Source organism: Rhincodon typus, chromosome 40 (assembly GCF_021869965.1).
Source record: "Rhincodon typus isolate 14 chromosome 40, sRhiTyp1.1, whole genome shotgun sequence".
Classification (NCBI taxonomy): domain Eukaryota; kingdom Metazoa; phylum Chordata; class Chondrichthyes; order Orectolobiformes; family Rhincodontidae; genus Rhincodon; species Rhincodon typus.
In genome coordinates this window covers 541,813-561,339 of record NC_063371.1, presented here as the reverse complement: position 1 = coordinate 561,339, position 19,527 = coordinate 541,813, and the positions used below count along the sequence as shown (strand labels likewise).

The 19,527-nt window shown below is 39.6% G+C and overlaps 1 protein-coding gene and 1 long non-coding RNA gene across 6 annotated transcripts in view; one reads left to right on the top strand and one right to left on the bottom strand.

The window, feature by feature from the left end:
- The window catches only part of LOC125487336, a 167,759-nt gene that overhangs the window by 6,485 nt on the left and 141,747 nt on the right, over nt 1-19,527 (bottom strand). The gene's annotated exons all lie outside the window — the stretch shown is intronic.
- The window catches only part of LOC109927965 (methylcytosine dioxygenase TET3-like), a 331,959-nt gene that overhangs the window by 194,084 nt on the left and 118,348 nt on the right, over nt 1-19,527 (top strand). For 4 of the 5 annotated variants that reach the window (XM_020527969.2, XM_020527970.2, XM_020527971.2 and 1 more), the window contains exon 3: nt 14,188-16,960. In XM_020527969.2, the coding sequence (XP_020383558.2) occupies nt 14,188-16,960 (2,773 nt within the window). Of the gene's footprint in view, nt 1-11,547; nt 11,620-14,187; nt 16,961-19,527 lie in introns of all 5 variants that reach the window. The other variant, XM_048618549.1, reaches the window with a different exon arrangement.

Here is a 19,527-nt window from a genome sequence, read left to right as displayed (position 1 = left end):
TTTAAGGGCTAAAAGCACCTATCATAATTTGGAGTTCTGATTCATCGTAACATGAGGCATCTTGTAACAATCATAGGATTTCTTAGAAACGGTGTCTTTACTTCACTGTTCAAAAATAATTATTTGACTGTTTACAAAAACAGGATTGAGTTTAAAAGAAAAGATGGATCACTAATATTCATAGAACTGTACAGCATGGAAACAGACTCTTCGGTCCAACTCGTCCATGCTGACTGGATATCCTCGATAAATCTAGTCTCATTTCCCAGCATTTGGCCCCTATCCCTCTAAACCCTTCCTGTTCATGTACCCATCCAGGTGCCTTTTAAATGTAGTAAATGCACTAGTTTGTACGACTTCCTCTGGCAGTTTACCCTCTAAGTGAAAAAGTTGCTCCTTGGGTCCCTTTCAAATCCTTCCCTTCTCAACTTAAACCTTATCCCTCTAGTTTTGGACTCCCCCACCCCAGGGAAAAGACATTGTCTGTTCACCCTATCCATGCCCCTCATGACTTTGTTTTCCATTCTAGAACCTAAGCTCTTGAACAATATTTATACAATTTGAACCTTTATTGCAACATGGGCTTCCAAAAGATGTTTGAGACGATGTTACACAACAGACTTGTGATGGAAGTTTCACGGATCCAGTGAATCCCTGGATAAGTATAGGGGGAGTCAAAGTACACTTAAGAGGGAAATCAGGAGGGCAAAAAGGGAACATTAGATAGGATTCTCCATAAACTTAACAACCACAGCTAAGAGGTTTTATGAGTACATTAAGGGCAAATGGGTTACTGGGGACAGAACAGGGCCCGTTAAAGATCAAAAATATGTATGTGTGCAACCAGAGAAGATGGATGAGATACTAAGCAAATATTTTGCCTCAGTATTTAACTGTGGAGAAAGACATGGAAGGTAGGGAAATTGAGGAAATGAATTGTGACGTCTTGAAAAGTGTCCTCATGACAGAAAAAGAGGTGCTGGAAGTCTTAAAACACTCAAAGGTAGATGATTCCCCAGGACCTGATCAGGTGTATCCCAGACTTTGTGGGAAGCTAGGGAAGAGAGTGCAGGGCCCTTTGATGAGATACTTGTTTCATCGACAGCCATGGGTGAAGTGCCAGAAGACTTGGAGGGTGGCTAATAAGGCTGCAAGGAAAGGCCAGGGAACTGTAGACTGGTGAGCCTGATATCAGTGGTGGGTAAGTTGTTGGAAGGAATTCTGAGAGAGCAAATTTACTTACATTTGGAAAGGTAAGGACTGATTAGGGATAGTCAGCACGGCTTTGTGCGAGTGAGATTATGTCTCACAAATTTGATTGAGTTTTTTGAAGAGGTTATCAAGAAGATAGATGAACGCAGAGTAGTGGACATTGTCTATATGGACTTTTGCAAGTAGACTAATTAGTAAGGATAGATCACATGGGATCTAGGGAGAGAGAGCCAGTTGGACAAAAAATTGGCTTGATGGTCAAAGACAGCGGGTGATAGTAGAGGGTTGTTACTTAGACTGGAGACCTGTGACTAATGGTATGCCACAAGGATTGATTCTGGTTGCACTTATAATTGTTTGTCATTTATATTAATGACTTGGATAAGAATATAGGAGGTATGGTTAGTACGTTTGTGAATGACACCAAAATTGGTGGCATAGTGGATAGTGAAGAAGGTTATCTAAGAGTATAAAGAGACCTTGATCAGATAAGCCAATGAGCCGACAAGTGGCAGATGCAGTTTAATTTAGATAAATCCGAGGTGTTGCATTTTGGTAAGGCAAACCGGGTCAGGACTTACACAATTAATGGTAGGGCCTTGAGGATTGATGTTGCACAAAGGGATTTAGGGGGTGCAGGTTCATAGTTCGCTCAAAGTGGCTTAGCGGATAGACAAGGTGATGATGAAGGCATTTGGCACACATGCCTTCGTTTGTCAGAGCACTGAGTGTAGAAGTTGGGACATCATTTTGCCATTTCACAAAACATTAGTGAGGCCACATTTGGAATACCGTGTACAATTCTGGTTGCCCTGCTATAGGAAGGATGTTATTAAACTCAAAAGGATGCAGAAAAATTAATAAGGATGTTGATGGGACAGGAGAATTTCAGTTATAAGGAGAGGCTGGAGGGGCTAGAACTATTTTTCCTGGAGCATAGGAAGTTGATGGGTAGATGTTTATGAAACGATGAGGAGCAGACATCAGGTGAATAGCTAAGGTCTTTTTCCAAGGGTAGGAGAGTCCAAAGCTAGAGGGCATAGGCTTAAGGTGAGAGGGGACAGATTTAAAAGGGACCTGAGAAGCAACTTTTTCACACAGAGGGTGTGCATGTATGGAATGAACTGCCAGAGGATGTGGTGGAGGCTGGTACAATCACACCATTTAAAAGGCATCTGGATGGGTATATGAATACAAAGTTTTAGAGGGATATGGGCCAAACACAGGCAAATAGTTTGGGATTCCTAGTCAGCGTGGACACATTGGACTGAAGGGTCTGTTTCTGTGCTGCATGATGCTATGACTCTAAGAGACTGAGAGGTCAGATGAGAAGAAACGTCTTTATTCAGACAGTTGTTTGGATTTGGAATGCACTCCCTGAGAAAGTGGTGGAGGCAGATACCACTGGAGGTTTCCAAAGAGCTGGATATTGATTTGAAAGTGACAAAGTTAGAGGACTACGGAGATAGTGTGGAGAGTGGGGCTAGCTGGGTAGCCCTTTCAGGAGCCAATAAGACATGATGGGGTGAATAACCTCCTTCTGTGCTTTAAAATTCAATGATTATTTTGAAGGGCTTGTCATACGAGGAGTGGTGAAAAACTCTGGGTTTGTACTCGGAGTTTGGAAGAATAAGGGAGGATATGATTGAAACTTAAAGAATACTGTGAGGCCTTGTTAGAGCGGACATGGAGAAGATGTTTCCACCCATAGGAGAGACTGAGACCCAAGGGTACAGGCTCACTGTAAACGGATAACTCTTTAAAACTGATAGGTAGAAGAATTTGTTCAGCCAGAGGGTGGTGAATATGTGGAACTAATTGCTGCAGAGGGCTGTGGAGACCAAGTTATTGAGTGTATTTAAGACAGAGATAAATAGGTTCTTGATTAATAAGTGATCAAGGGTAAGAGGGAGAAGGCAGGATAATGGGGTTGAGAAACACATCAGCCATGATCGAATGGCAGTGCGGATTTGATGGGCTGAATGGCCTAATTCTGCTCCAACATATTATGGTCTGCAGTCTCGGCCTTTTGACTGCAAGAATCCTACAATTGCTATTGTGCAGAACGAGGTCGTTCAACCTGTCGTGACTGCACGCCTCGTTGGACGAGTATCATGACCTTGTGTCAGGTGTCTTGCTTTTTCTCCATACACTTGCATGCTATTTTTATCCAAACATTCATCCAATGGCCCCTTGAATCCAACAGTTCATTCCATACCTGGATGATTCACTGGGCGATAAAAGATTTTCCTCACTTCACCTTTGAGTTTTTGCAGATAACTTTAAATCTATGCCCACTTGTTTCTTTTCTGAACGGGAACAGTTTCTCCCTATCTATTTAACCAGCTCGTGATTTTGAAATCCTTTATCAGTTCTGAGCTTCCTTGTTTCCATGGAGAGTGTTCCCAAATTCTCCTGCATAACTGAAGTTCCTCAGCCCTGCAGCCATTCTGAAAATGGCACTGACATTCTTAAAACATACATATAGCACAGCAGAAACCATTTATAAGTAATTAATTGAGACAACAAAAAAGGGAGCTTAAAACCACACTTAATAATCATGATCAAATTGTACCGGTACAAACTAAGGCATGAAAACTGTTGCTTGTATGCATATCTATAAAAGACTGACATAGAATCATATAGCACAGAAAGGAGGTTTTTAGCCCATTATACCTCTGTCGGCTGATTAATAGAGTTAACAGTTCAGTCCACTCTTCTGCTGTTTGCCTATGAATTTGTAAATACTTCCTTTTACACCATGCATTTAACTTCCTTCTGTAGTCATTAGTGATTCTGCTTTCACCACACAATACACCTCAGGTCACAGATCGCCACATGAGAAAGGTCTCCTTACCACCCATCTGTGTTTTTTTTTCTTCAATTGCCTTAAATCTCTATCTTTTGACCATCTTGTCTGTGGAAACGTTTGGCAGAATTTCACCAGCTGAGCAAGAACCCCCCGTGTTGGGACAGGAAGGGTGTCCTAAGCCTGAAACTTGCAGAACCTGCTCATCAGTTTTATCATACATAGCCTTCCAACTGTGGGCGTGCAGTCCAATTAAAGTGCCTGATAGTGCTGGCCCAACAACAGGCCAGCAGATCTGCAGCTTGAGCAGCATCAGTGTGAGAGATGACTGTTGTTTGGGTACGCAAATGACCTCAAGACCACAAGGAAGTAATTTTCTTAAAAAACAAAAAATTCAGGTGGGTGACGGTCAGAAAGGCAACACTTTAGGGGATGTCAGTTGACCACACATGCTGTCTTCCCTGCCCTACAGCCTCTTGTATGTCCCGTGACATCTTCCGCCAGGGTGTCATGAGGATGGCAAACCATCTAGGTTGGCAGTCTGTCTGCATGTTGGGATGACACGTTATGGTAAGCAAATTGCCAATGGCATGATAAAGTCACCACAATTAGAACCTTTAATCACAGAAATTACCTATATCTTTGGGATGGGCAGCCTGTCCACATCTGGTCTTGTCATCAGTACAATGTTGGGAACTGATATCATCTAGCAATGCGTATCTATCCATTTGAAACGTCTGTCTTTGCCAGATTGTAACACACTATCAGGCCCTCCTGTTGTTTTTTGCTATTTCCCTGCTAGTCAGGTACCAACCAACTGTTTGATGCGACATCCAGGAAATAAAAGGTCTTTAGTCATAAAAGTGCAGATAAAAGGTCTTTGGATGTTAAAAGGGCAGAAAATAGTACCTCTGCAGGTGAGTTCCTTTTTGGTTTTGCAGAAACATTGTCAGGCAGTAGATGTAGGCTACTGAAGGTGACGCTATTTGCTTCATGCAGATGGAGTTCAGTATCTGCTGGGTTGACAGCTCCAGAAAGAATATCCAGCCTTTTTAGCTATTAGTTATTTAGTTATTAAAACCCCTGTATTGGCAAGTGTAGTGAAAAGTTCCCTGATCTCTCAGAGTTTTGGGTCAGTGTATCTTTGGTCATTGTATGATACAGAGAAATAAAGTGGTAGTGGTGTTGGTAGATTTCTTTTCTGGATGGATGGAAAACAGTCTGTCCTGTATGCAGTGCCATTGTTACATAATATCCAGTTTTTGTAGGCTTTGACTTCAATAGAAACATCATTGAGGGGAGAATAACAAGTTTTGACCCATTATATCTTTTCTTTAAGAGTGATATCATATAAGCTACAGTGTTAAATCTTAATGGAATTGCTTCATACATTGTAGACATCTCAAAAAACTAAGGGAATAAATTGCTTGGTTGCCCATCCCTAATCGCCCTTCAAAAGGTGATGGTGAGCTGTCTGATTGCTGCAGTCCATTTGGTATAGGCACAACCACAATGCTGTTAGGAAGGGAATTACAGGATCTTGATCTCATGACAGTGATGAAAGGACAATATACTTCCAAGTCAAAATGATAAGTAGCTTGGGAGGGAACATGCATGTGATGGTACATTGTACGTGTGATCCTTATCCTTCTAGAGGGTAGTGGCCATGGTTTTAGAAGGTGCCATCTAAGGAGCATTGGTGAACTTCTGCATTGCATCTCAGAGCACACTTCTGCTTGTACCTTGTAGTTGGTAGACACGGTTTGGGGAACCAGGAGATTGGTTACTCACTGCAGGGTTCCAAGTATCTGACTTGCTCTTGAAGCATTTATATGGCTAGTCCAGTGTCAATGGTAACTCTAGGATGTTGATAGTGAGGAATTTAGTGATGGTAGTCACATTGAAAGTCAAGGGGCCATGGTTGGATTCTCTTTGGTCACTAACTGGCACTTGTCTGCCGCAAATGTTATTTGCAACTTGACAGCTCCAGCCCAGATATTGTCCTGATCTAGCTGCATTTAGACATGGACTGCTGTGGAGTCACGAATGGTACTGACTTGTGTAATCATCAGCAGACATTCCCATATCAACCATATAATGGAGTGAATGTCATTGATGAAGCAGTTCATAATGGTTGGGCCTGGGAACTTACCCTGATCTATCCCGGAGGTGTACAATATAACCTCTGAACAAGATGATTAGAAAGTATCTACCCTGAGAAGCAAAGGCTTTTGTGACACGGTTAAAGTGTCCCTACTTCTAGGCCAGGAAGTTAAGGTTCAAGTTTCTACCTGTTCCAGAGGCGTGTATAACACCTCTGAACAGGTTGATTAGGAAAATATCTACCCTGAAGAACCCCTACAATCGTGTCCAAGAGCTGAGATGACTGACTGCTAACAGCCACGTGCTTTGTGCTAGATATGAGTCCAATCAGCCGTGAATTTTACCCTTGATTCCCCTTGACTCTATTTTTGTTAGGGCTTCTTAATGCTACAATTTGTCAAATGCAACCTTGAATACAAAGGCACTCATTCTCACTTTACCTCTGCATTTCAGCTCTTTTGTTCATGTTGGAACCAAGGCTGCATTGAGGTCAGGAACTGACCGGCCCTAGCAGAACCGAAACTAAGCATCAAGTGAGCATGCTAAGCAAGTGATGTTTGATAGCGTTGTTGTTAAATCACTTTATTTATGTTTGGGATAGGTTGGAGCAACAGTTGCTGGGTTGGATTTGTAGCTTCATTAAGTTAACATCTCATTATTTGGCATGTCTGGTGCTGCTTCTGGCATACCCTCCTGCACTCATCACTGGATCTTCATTGACTAGTGAGAATGTCTAAGGTTATTAGGGATAGGCAGGAAAGTAAAGTTGAGGCCACCATCAGATCGGAAATGACATTACTCAATGGTGGAGCAGCCACTTGGGACTAAACTCCTGCTCCTCATTAACATATTCCTATGTTTAAATACTTTATAATAGTGTATTATTAGAAAATTTGATGCAAAGTTTTACTTTATATGTAAACAAAAATGATTACATGGATTAATTTGGGTAAAAATTCACGTTGTGGATTTATACCACAAAAAGGCAGACATCAAGACATGAAAGCTATGTACAGGCTACATGGATTCAAAGCTGAAGAACTGGCTTCAAAGCTTATGCAGATTCATTAAGATTAAAAGAAAAACTTGTAAGGTTGAATTCTCAACAGTTTTGTCCATTTTGCAAACATTGTTATGTCATGGATGAGACCAAACCCCCTCAAAATATATTAAGGACAAATCCTAGACCCTAATTTTTTAATTATTTTAGACGGCAAGTGTAAGCTGTGTCCTGTATGCAATTCGATTGGTCAAGCTACCAAACGTGAAGCTAAACATACTTGATCTTCAGACCACAGTTAAAAAATACAAACAAAATAAGAAATAAAGAAAAAAAAATATAGCTTAACTGTAACTCAATTGAAATACTTAGATAATATGTTAACTACCACTTATTGCTAAGATAGTAACATCCTGTAAACACATGCTTGGCAAAGGCAAATTCAGTAAAATTGATGGTCTCACACAATTTTGTGTGTGTGTGTGTGTGAGAGAGAGAGAGAGAGAGAGAGAGAGGGAGGGAGGGAGTGAGATAACTCCAGGTTAGTGATGACTGAATTATGATGCACTATTACATTGAAATTTGCTACACTCATACTATGTTATCATAATCCTCTTGGAAGTTATGATCATCTGAAAATAAATGGAAGATAAATTGAGATATCACCCTGACTAAAAAATATTCTGTATGTGGTTAAATATCTTTTGTGCTGCAATGTATGTTGGAAATGGTCATACATGTCAAAATCTAAAATTACGTTTTATGAGTAACATACATCATCACAAGAAAATGTTCATCCTTCAAAGCATCAATTAACTTCAGGTTAAAATAAAATGTTTTGTGACAATATATTATGTTTTTTGAAAATATTTGTTAATTAAACCATTACAGAAAGTAAATAATGTTACATTGTAACTGTTTCCATTCTCTATTCAGGGCTCCTAGTAAACAGCTGAGAAATACTAGAAACAAACTGCAATTTAATTAGGCATTTTACCATTGAAATCTAATGTTTCATCAAAAGTTGGCTTTTTATTGAGAAGGTTAATTTTTATTGAGAAGGTTAAAATACAAAAGGTAGAAGCCCTTCTTTGATACCTGGAGTACCATGAGCAGTCTCATATCTGCAGAAGTATATTATCAACTTTGGCAAAGATGTCATGTAGACTTACCAGCATAAAATGTATACTCCAAAATTGGGTTTTATTCCCTTCAATAGACACTTAAACGGTGATTTGATCAATGTTTTTAAGATTTTCACGGAAACAAGCTAGGATAGATAGAGAGAAACTATTTTTGTTGGCTGCTTTGGTTTTGATTTGATTTGATTTATTATTGTCACATGTACCAACATACTGTGAAAAGTTTTGTTTTGCATGCAGTACAGGCAGATCGTAACATACACAGATCATCGGATGATTGAACAGAGCGAGGAATACAAAGTTACGGTTGCAAAGAAAAAAGCAAGAACAACATTAAATTTGGAATTGGAGAGGTCCATCCAGAAGTCTAATAACAGTGGGGAAGAAGCTGTTCTTGAACCTGTTGGTATATATTTTTAAGCTTTTGTATCAAGGGGTTGGAAGAGATTATAACCAGGGTGAGAAAGGTCTGTAATGATGTTGGCTACCTTTATGTGGCAATGGAAAGTGTAGATGGAGTCCATGGATGGGAGGTTGGCTTGCGAGATGGTCTGGGCTGGTGCTCAAAACTTTCTGTAGTTTCTTACAGTCCTGGGCAGAGCATTTGCTGTACCAAGCCACATCCGGATTGAATGCTTTCAATGGTGCATCTGTAAAAGTTGGTTAAGGTCCTTATGGACATGCTGAATTTCCTTAGCTTCCTGAGGAAGAAGAGGCATTGTTGTGCCTTCTTGACCGTCGCATTAACATGGGTGCTCCAGGGCAGATTGTTGGTGATTATCACTCCCAGGAACTTGACACTTTCGACAACCTCCACTTCAGCTCCATTGATGTGGGTAAGGGTGTATCCTCTCCCTGCTTCCTGAAGTCAATGATCAGCGCTTTAGTTTTGCTAACATTTGAAGGAGAGATTGCTATCTTTGCACCACGTCACCGAATACTTTATCTCTGTATCTGTCTCATCATTGTTTGATATCAGGCCTGAATGGTGGCATTGTCAGTGAACTGAGAGATGGAGATTGGACAAAATTTGGCCACGCTGTCATGAGTGTACAGGGAGTACAGTAGGGGGCTGAGTACACATCCTTGCAGGGTGCCGGTGTTGAGGATTGTTATGGAGAAGGTGCTGATGCCTATCCTCACTGACTGCGGTCTGTGGGTTAGGAAGTCAAGGATCCAGTTGCAGAGGGTGAAGCAAAGACTTGGTTCTTGAAGTTTGGAGATTAGTTTGGTTGGGATTGTAGTGTTGAAGGCAGAGCTGCAGTCAATAAGTAGAAGCCTGACGTAGGGATCTTTATTACCCAGACCTTTTGCTTATAAGTTCTGTGTCTGATGCCACCTCTTTCACTGACACCTGAAGAAACAGTGAGACTCTGAAAGCTTGTGTCTTCAAATAAACCTGTTGGACTATAACCTGGAGTCGTGTGATTTTTGAGCACTTCCATTGTGCCTCGTGATGATCGGAATCTGCATTGTGACCTCCTCCCAACTGGCTCTTTAGCCACTGAGTGGGGGTGATTGAGGAGGATGTTTACAATGACCTTACCTGTTGGAGGGAGCAGTGATACCATTCTGTAATTACCACAATTGGTTTAACAACTTTCTTGAAGATGGTCACAATTACAATGTCTCAGATCTTCTGGCATACTCTTCTTCCAATTGAGGGAAATGTGATCATGTATACAAGCCAAGTGTACTTTTCCGCTGTATTTCAGAATTTCAGCAGGGATTCCATCTGCTTCATCAGCCTTGTTAGTTTTCAGCTGTCAGTTGTCCTTTTCAACCTCTTAGCGAGTTGGGGCTATTTTGAGATGGTGTCGAGTGGCATGTGTGCGATGTGCTTGAGGCCATTTACATTGAAGACTGAGTCTCAAAAAAAAACCCAAAGAACTGCTGAAAATCAGAAACAAAATCAGAAAACAACTGGAAAAACTCAGCAGGTCAGGCAGCATCTGTGGAGATAAGTTCTGAAGAAGGATCACTGGACCCAAAACGTTAACTCTGCTTTCTCTCCACAGATGCTGCCTGACCTGCTGAGTTTTTACAGCAACTTCTGATTTACGACTGCATCTTGGCTGATTAGATCCACAGAGCGCCCATTGCTTCTTTGTACTGAGAGAGAACCACTCTGTTCTTAGCTCTCAGTTGGCTCGTTGGGTGCTTGGCCTATAGATAGTCTTGACTGTGCTTAAAAAACCACATACTTCACCTTTTGTTGGTGACTTTTCTTTAGCCGTGGGTTATTAGTTGGAGTTCCACCTTCATTTGTCTGGTATCTTTCACTCGAGAACCGGTGGTGTTCTCAGCTCTGGTCTCCTGCTTCTGATTTAACAGCTCCTTGATCTCTTGGTCATTTGTGTTAAACCCAAAGTGTCATTGCAATTCCTGTTTGAGATGGATTTGAAGGCAGATTGGGCCTTGTGGATCTTCTGTTGTTTATTTTCACCAAGCATTATCAGGTTGACTGTCAGGTGCTGACTTTATAGATCCTTTAGTCTATCAAAATTGATTATGCTGTAACACTGTTTTGCTGCCGCCACCATATTTGGGACAGGCTGATGGAGATAATAGACCAGATGATGTGATGGCCTGTCCAACAGTCATGAGCACTGCCAAATTTACAGGTCATGCAGACATCTCTGTGGTTGCTTGCTCAGAGTGACATAGTCAAGCAGGTCCCAATGTCTGGAGTGAGGGTGTTGTGATGAGGTTTTGTCTTTGTGTCTCTGATGAAGTAGGGTACTCAGATCCACTTACCCGCGTTCTCACCGTATCCCTTAATTCCTTTATTGTTCAAAAAAAACTACCGTTTTTTAAAAAACATTTACTGAAGTAGCGTCAACTACTTCACTGGGCAAGGAATTCCATAGATTAACAACCCTCTGGGTGAAGAAATTCCTTCTCAGTTCAGTCCTAAATCTGCTCCCTCTAATCTTGAGGCTATGCCCTCTTGTCCTAGCTTCACCTGCCAGTGGAAACATCCTCTCTACTTCTATCTTATCTATTCCGTTCATAATTTTATATGTTTCTATAAGATCCCCCCTCATGCCTTGCCAGAAATTTGCATTCATCCAATTCTGACATTTGTAATCACCAAAGAAAATGAAGTTGTCTCCCTTTTGGACACTGTACAAAGGTGGGAGAAGGTTGGGGTAAGTGAAAACTTAAACCACCTTTAACAGACCTCCTTCCTGTTTAATTACAGTGGGCTTGGGCACAGCTGAGTACCCTCCTCTGGAAACTGGTTCGGCAGGTATAATAAGTGAGGTTCTCTTCTTCAGATCATTGGAACCATTTGAATTCAGAATATTTGGAATTGGTTTCCCAGTACGTGGAGCTGCTCGATCCATTAGGTAATGTTTTTCAATGCTGCTTAATGTCCAGAAGGAGTGAATTGTTTCTCTCCCCATAAACCCTGCTACGAATGTGATTCTGTTCTCTTCCCACTACACTCATCCCCCAATGTGGTCCTGTTGTCCAGTTCAGCAGGACCTCGACACTCTTGATGTTTCTTGGCTTCCTGATTACACAAATGGGCTCTCAAACCCTCTCTTTACTTGTGAGGCTGATGTGTTTTGACAATTCTTTGAGGAATTTGTGACATGAGCAGTTTTTGTTTGTTCTCACAACTTTTCACCATTCCTGACTATTCATTTCTATCTTAATTCATTAATTTGAAAAGAAGGTGATGGTGACTAATTCAAGGCTGTTCATTTTACTTTTATGCGTTCTTGGTTTTAACTCATATTTTTATTTCAGTTAAAATGTATGAGTATCAGATTTAAAGATAGATATTTACCACATATAACATTTAATTACGTAATTTATCTAAACTTTTATCAGAATATTCAGAACTTTAAACTTTAAGTGTTTATAATTTGCTTTGGTAATTTTCAGGCATGCAACCCAAGTTTCTACTGAGGAAATGTTGAGGAGAATAGAGAATTGATATTGCTGAGGTAGTTCATAAAATGCATTCACAGCAAACTGTTCCAAACTACATGACAGGCCAAATGGGACCAAATCCAGTCTTGTACAAATATAGACTTTGTAATCTAATTTTAGTTCTCAGTTACCAGTAACCAAAACAGAAAGTGTTTCCCAACTTCTTTATAAATATCCTGTACAATCCATTCCTTGGAATTAAATTGCTTTTCATTGGCTCTTGAAAATATCGTTTTTAAATTAAGAAAACATTGTCATTATGCTGCCAAAACATTGCAATGACAAGCTGACTTGGCACAGTCCAGAGAGCAAACAAAAAACCTTCCTCATTTGGGGTGGTGTGGAATTCCACCAAATAGCACCAGCAATCTTCAGTTTAACCTACTATTGCTTAATTCAATATATTAAGCAAAATATTGTTTAATTTTCACCTATTTTAAAAATTTTGATTTCTAAACTGCATAGAGTTCAGAATTTAACTTTAATGTCATCTTAATGTGATTTAGATATTAATGTTTTGTTGTTGTTGCCATTCCTCAATTTTATTTTTGAAAGAAGAGTATTCAAATTTCAATCACAGATTGTTTGAAATGAAGATTGATGATGTCACTTTGATCGATTGTGGATTGCTGAATTTTATGACAGAATATCATAAAATATCAGAATAGAAGGTTATTCTATTTAAAAAATTGGCTGTACTTTCTTCTCCTTAGAAGTAGCAGGCAGATGGGCAAGTAATCAGGCTAGTGATGCCTGCCACCTTAGCAATTAAGTTTTGGGCAGGAAAGTTGATGGTGACCTTGATCCATAACTGATCAAAACTCTCAGGTGATCAATTAACAGATGTTTAAGGATCTCAATCCACCAACAGCCCATTACCTGCTTTTCCAGTGAGAAAAGTAGGTACCTTCCCAGCAGGGAAACCAGGGTGGCCTATCTGCTAGGTTTTGGTGGGTACTCTATTTGCCCCAAATCTGGGGAAACGGGGGCCATGGATACTGGGTGAATCAGGTGGCCACTAAAAGACATGTTCTCCTTGCGACTCACACCCTGTGGTCTCTCAAGGAAAATCCAGTTGCTTTCTTGCCACTGCAGCCTAGATCTTTAGCGATAATCCTCAGGTCCCAGAGACTGCCAGCTTCTAATTTGCCAACAACATCTGATGGAGCAGAACTTTAGTGTTAATGCTATTGATAAGTAAGAAGCTGACAAGTGAGCTCTTGATTGGAGCTTAATCCGACAGATTTAGTTGTGAAGATACCTGCTAGCATACTCAGTGTGGACACAAAATCTTAGCTATCATATACACTGTGCCTAATGTTAAGGCACAAGTCATTCATTTTGTGAAAGAACATACTCATTTGGTTATGATTTGTCTTTGAATGTCAGTTACATCTTAGTTTATGAGAATAACTAACATTCGATTCCAGTGTTTAGATTGATGACAACAAGAATAAATTATATATTTTGTTCAAAAGAAACACAATAAGAATTTGCAAAGAACATTTCTTGAACTTTCATTACATTTAAACACTTAGGCATAGTTAAATTGTCAGCATGAGCTAAAGTTGGCTTGATTGCACTTCTGCAGCGGTTCAAGAACGCAGCTCACCATCACCTTCTCGAGGGCAACTAGGGATGAGCAATAAATGCTGACCAGCCAGCGATGCCTATGCCCCATGAGTGAAATTAAGAAAACACTACTACTGAAATAACTGTGTAACACAAGAGTTAGAATTACTTCTGGATGCTGTTGAAAATACTGGCAATGCTTGTGGACATGAAAGCGTGGTGACCAAAACTAATTTTATGTGCCAATTTGAGGTAGCAGTCTGTGTTTGACAAGTCATTAATGAAAGCCTGTAATTTAAATGATTTACATTTCTGCCAATTTTTGGTATATACTTGATACATGTAAATACAAATTCAAAAACAATATTGCTATCATTTTAACCTATTCAATTCATTTTCTATAGACAGGTTCAGAAAGGAGCTCAGTGGATGGCCCCCGAACAGACCAAATGGAAGAGGGGTCAACCAACCATGTTGGTGAAAGCAGGTTAAGATTAGAAATGGCACCAAGTCTGGTGAATGGAGTATGTAGTCAAGATGGACATCCCATTGATGTAGAGTCAAGTGAGTGGATGGATAACCAGAGACTCCCTGAACACACCAATGGAAACAACAATCGAGGAACAACTCAATTACTGAACCAAGTTAGGAACCATATCAAGGAAGACCTGGCAACTACTGAGGATACTGTCATCCTGGATGATGCTAGAAAGTTAAGTGCACTCCCTGAAACGGCAGTAAGCATACCTTCATATAATTCACCAGCACAAAACTCTCAGCCTTTACACAGGATTAACTTTACTGAGAAATGTAAGCCAGAGATTAATAACAGCAGTGACACAGTGAATATGAATGATGATTGCCCTCCAAATGATGATTTGAGCACTTTGACCACTGCATGGACCCTTGCAAAAAAATATGGGAAGAAACCACCAAATTGCAATTGTGATGGGCCAGAATGCCCAGATTATCTAGAATGGCTTGAGAAAAAAATAAAAGCTGTTCTTAATGAGGAACAGAATGGGACTTCACAAATCCCTGATAAAATCAGTGATATGCCTGTGGAAAATGGTGCTTCAACGAATCATACACCTACTTTGGAGGAACCATCCATTTTTGATTCCTCTGATGTTCCTCAATATTCTCAGAATGCATTAACCATTGCAAAAGAGAAAAACATAAGTCTTCAGACAGCAATTGCCATTGAAGCCCTTACACAACTGTCATCAACACTTCCACAGCCATTTTTAGAAGCTTCATCACAGATCAACAGCACCTCTCAAATTGGTGATGTCTCATCTAGTTCCATTGAGGAGAACAATGTTGCATTGTCTGCATCTTCTGATGCCATTCAGGACTTGCAAGAAGACCTCAATCATCAGCAAAAGAATAGGCATCCTTCGCTACAAGAACATCCTGGTCAGCAAATGTTCCCAGAATTACACTCTCAAGTGCAAACTCCGTGGGAACCTCTGAAGAAACCAGCACAAATTGAAGCTCACTACATTCCAGCCACGAAAACATTACCGGATCCATTTAACAAATTTACAAATTCAATATCAACTATAAAACAAATGAATGAAGTTTCTGCTCAGAAGAGGAATACAGCCAGTGCTGAAGGAAACATGCCAGTGTTCAATGCTCATCAGCCAGTTACTTCAATAAATGACCCTATGACAGAGTTAAAGCAGCTATTAGATAGTAACAATAGTAACAAACATCCTCTACCATTATTTAGAACACCTGGCTTAACTGTGCATGAAGATGCAGGCGTAAAGACCCAACAAAATTTATCATTGCCATTCTCCAACTTGGTAGCTGGAGTTGAATTTTATGGAATGCAGTCTGAACAACAGTCATCTCAGTCCATGCATCAAAAAGATATGCTTCAAAGAAGCAAACATCAAAAAACACAGGCAGCATTACAACAACATCTACACTATAAACGCAACCTGTTTCAAATGCACAGTCAAAAACAGAACCATCTACATGACCAGCAAAAATGGTGGTCAAAACATCAGCCAAATCTAAAAAGGCAGAAACAAAAGAAACCAGTACACGAAAAGAAGAAATTACAACCAATATATAAGCAGCGTAAAGAAACCCAGCTTCAAAAGACACAAAATATTCAACAGCAACTCTTCTTGCTTCAACTTCAACAAATGCAACAAAAGAAATTGCAGCAAAGTCTGCAGCATCAATCATTACCTCAACAGAAACAGGTCTTTGGATTCCAGCAAATGGAAAAAATACAGAATAATTATGAAATAGGGGAACATGAAGCACAGTTACTGCCACAACAGCATCTTCTTAAGGAACAGGAATTACAGAGAGCACTTCAACCAACTTTTGAAGTTTCCCAGCAGAAACAACCAGATAACAGTGAGTCATCAATTACTCAGGAGACTCCCACCTTTAACAGGTCAGTGTCAAAGGAAACATACAGATCTCAACCAGATTCTTTCTTATCTAATCAAAACATTGAAAAATATCCACAATCAACTCAACTGACGAATAGCCTTTCCAAATATGCAGATGAGAAAGATCCACATACTAATTCAATCTCCTTACCTATTCAAACACAACAAAATGATGTACCAGCACATAGTCCTCACTCTTTTGAGGAAAAAATTGAGGAACTCTTAAAACAATTTGAAGCTGAATTTGAATCAGGCTCTACATCACAGCAACTCCAATTTACTCCTCAGAATAACTCAGCATCTCAGGGAGAACCAAATGAAAACCAGACACCTTCCACTGACTCTCAGTTTTCATTTCGCAATCAATCTAGTGATTCAGACCAGAGTAATCAAATTTTGTTTTCTCGAAAAAGTCCGTATCATGAACAACACGAGTGCAAACTGACCAGTACAAACAACAAAACCAATTCCAGTTTACAGGATAGTACAAAATGTTGTAATGACACTTTTTTGACTGGATACTCAAAACACATGAAAGTTGAAAGCTCTGGTGCTATTACAGTATTGTCAACAGTTTATTCTGGAGAAAATATCGAGGGATCTTCAGAAGGCACTCCTACAAAAAGTACACCACTCACCCCTTCCCTCAGTGGCTTTTTGGAATCTCCTTTAAAATATTTGGATACCCCAACTAAAAGTTTGCTGGATACCCCATCAAAAAAAGCCCAAATGGAATTTCCATCATGTGATTGTGTTGGTAAGTTTCAAAAGGATCATCTTGCTTCATTTTATGAAATAAATTTAAGTACAATAAGTTTAGAAAAGGTAGGGAAGGGAATAAGAAAGGTGGGTGGCAGTACTGATTTGGGAATTATGTTGGAATGAGGGCATGTGTTAGTCTCTGCCTGGATGACAGGATTGTAGCTGAGCTGCATTTTCCTTTCCCTTTGGTGTGTGACACAAAATGTGCAGCATGTCAGAAAGTAGATAATTGCATATTGTGTATCACTGTTCAAATCTATACTCAAATCTTTATGTTTCCCTGTGCTTCTGAGGCTTTGCCATTAAATAACCTCTTCAACCACAGAAGTCAAGAATTTCTGATTTTCAGTGAACGTTTTGGTGATTGACAAATAGGATGAAAGACACACAAATACACTCTGAATATCAGATGATGGTCAATATAAATTCTAAACCATTACACAGTAGTAGTCACATATTTTAGATCATAATAAATGTCAAAAAATACCATTTGCCTCCTTTCCTTCAGTAATACAAAATATTCAGAAAGTTTCCATTTCATTAATTATTAATAACTACTTATTCCGTCCACACAGACATTTCAAAGAAGATCGTGAAACAATGGAGAAATCCATCACCATTACAACAACTGTGCATTTCTGTTATTTTTTGATAAGCTTTTATTGTGAAAAATAAAAGAACAAAGAACATTTTATGACTGAGTTTAGTAAAATATTTTGTGAGGGTTCAAGGTGGGTTGCTGGAATGTGGAATTGATGGAAGAGCCTTCATAAATTTGAAATTATTTGTCTCCACCCACCCATTTAAAAAAAATACATCAGTCAGTATTACGGGTTATTTTGCAGCTTGGTCTTCAATCCAACTCATAACCTGAGAAAACACTTTTAAGCAGGATCACGTTGCCTGCACATCCCACTCCTAAAAGGCAGTGAACTTCAGTCTTGGTTTCATTCATGGTGAGTTTACATTAGTCTGATATGGCAAAATCTTAATATCGAACTTTATTTGGGCCTAATGATAAAACCTCTGAACCAATCTGACTTAACCTAGTATTATAATTTTGCTAATAAAGCACATTTTATGGATGGTTTTTGTCTTGCTGTCATGTACAAGGGGAGGAAATGGCCGAGCAGTATTATCGCTGGACTAGTAATCCAAAGATCCAGGTAATATTCTAGGGACCTGGATTCAAATCTCACCATGGTAGATTCAATAAAAGAAAATCTGGACTTAAGAGTCTCATGGTGATCATGAAACTGTTGTCGATTACTGGGAAAAACTCATCTGGTTCATTACCTGGTCTGGCTGACATACGAGTCCAGACCCACAACATTGTGGTTGACTCTTAACTGACCTTTGGGCAATTAGGTATGTGCAGTAAATGCTGGCCTAGCCAGTGATGGCCACAACCTGTGAATGAGTTTTTAAAAAAACAAAGGGAGGGGAAGATAAGATTTATAATGTATGGGAAAAGAATGCAAATTAGTCTGCAAGTAGACTTTGGTGGAGGTGTTGCCATGGAGAATGAATTCCTTAATAAAAAGCCATTGTTAACCAACCAAACAATGCTTGCCAAGCTTATAACAGTGTCTACCATATGTGATTGGACAACATTTGTGAAACAGTCCCGTGCCAGTTAGGCTGACAAGTGTGGTGCACTTGCATGTACTAGAAGCTGCATATTATTAACTATGACCTCGGGCCCTGTTTTTTTGCAGACAGTAAAAACATGTATGCATACAGTTTAACTTGACAAAATTAGTGACAGCGGCTCTCTGGTTCATTTCTCAGGACAATGCATTGACCAGAGTCAACTGGCCTGGTTTAAAGTTTAAACCAAGTTTGGCATGTAACATGATCTGTCATTATTAACTGCTCCGTTCTCGCATCAACGCCTTATCAATCAGAGTTAACTTGCTAATCAATTAGGACTTTCTTCTCATAAAGGATAAATGTTCTTTTCCCCCTTACTTTGGCATTTCATACAAATTGTTTTGATTAGTGTTAAGACAAAAAGTTTTTTTCAGCAATACTCAAATTCTGCACTACCAAAAATCTATAGGAATTTAACAATTTTTAAATCACAATATTAAAGAAAATTTGGGGAAATTCAAGCAGTCCTCTATTAAGTCACATTAGGATATTATACTAACTGGGTCAGTCTCGAATCAGGATGGAATATGGTAGAAGTGGGTAAGGTTCCAGCTAGTAAAAGATTGTGGAGGCATTTCTTTCATTGTAAGGTGTTTCTTTCTCACATATAACGTCACTCAGTGCCTACACTTTTCAGTGTAACTAAAGTTTTCCGTGCACGCCATGTGATGAAAACTGTAATCAAACCGTATCAGAAAGGAGTACAGTTGAAACGTAGTTTTGACCTCCCATATATGTCGTAGAGTCATAGAGTAAAACAGCATGGAAACAACCCCGTCAGCCCAAATTGATCCATGCTATCAATGATGCCCACTCAGCTAGTTCCTATTGCCCACATTTGGTCCATATCCCTCTAAACCCTTCTCATCCGTGTATCTATCCAAATGTCTTTTCAACCATCTTCTCCAG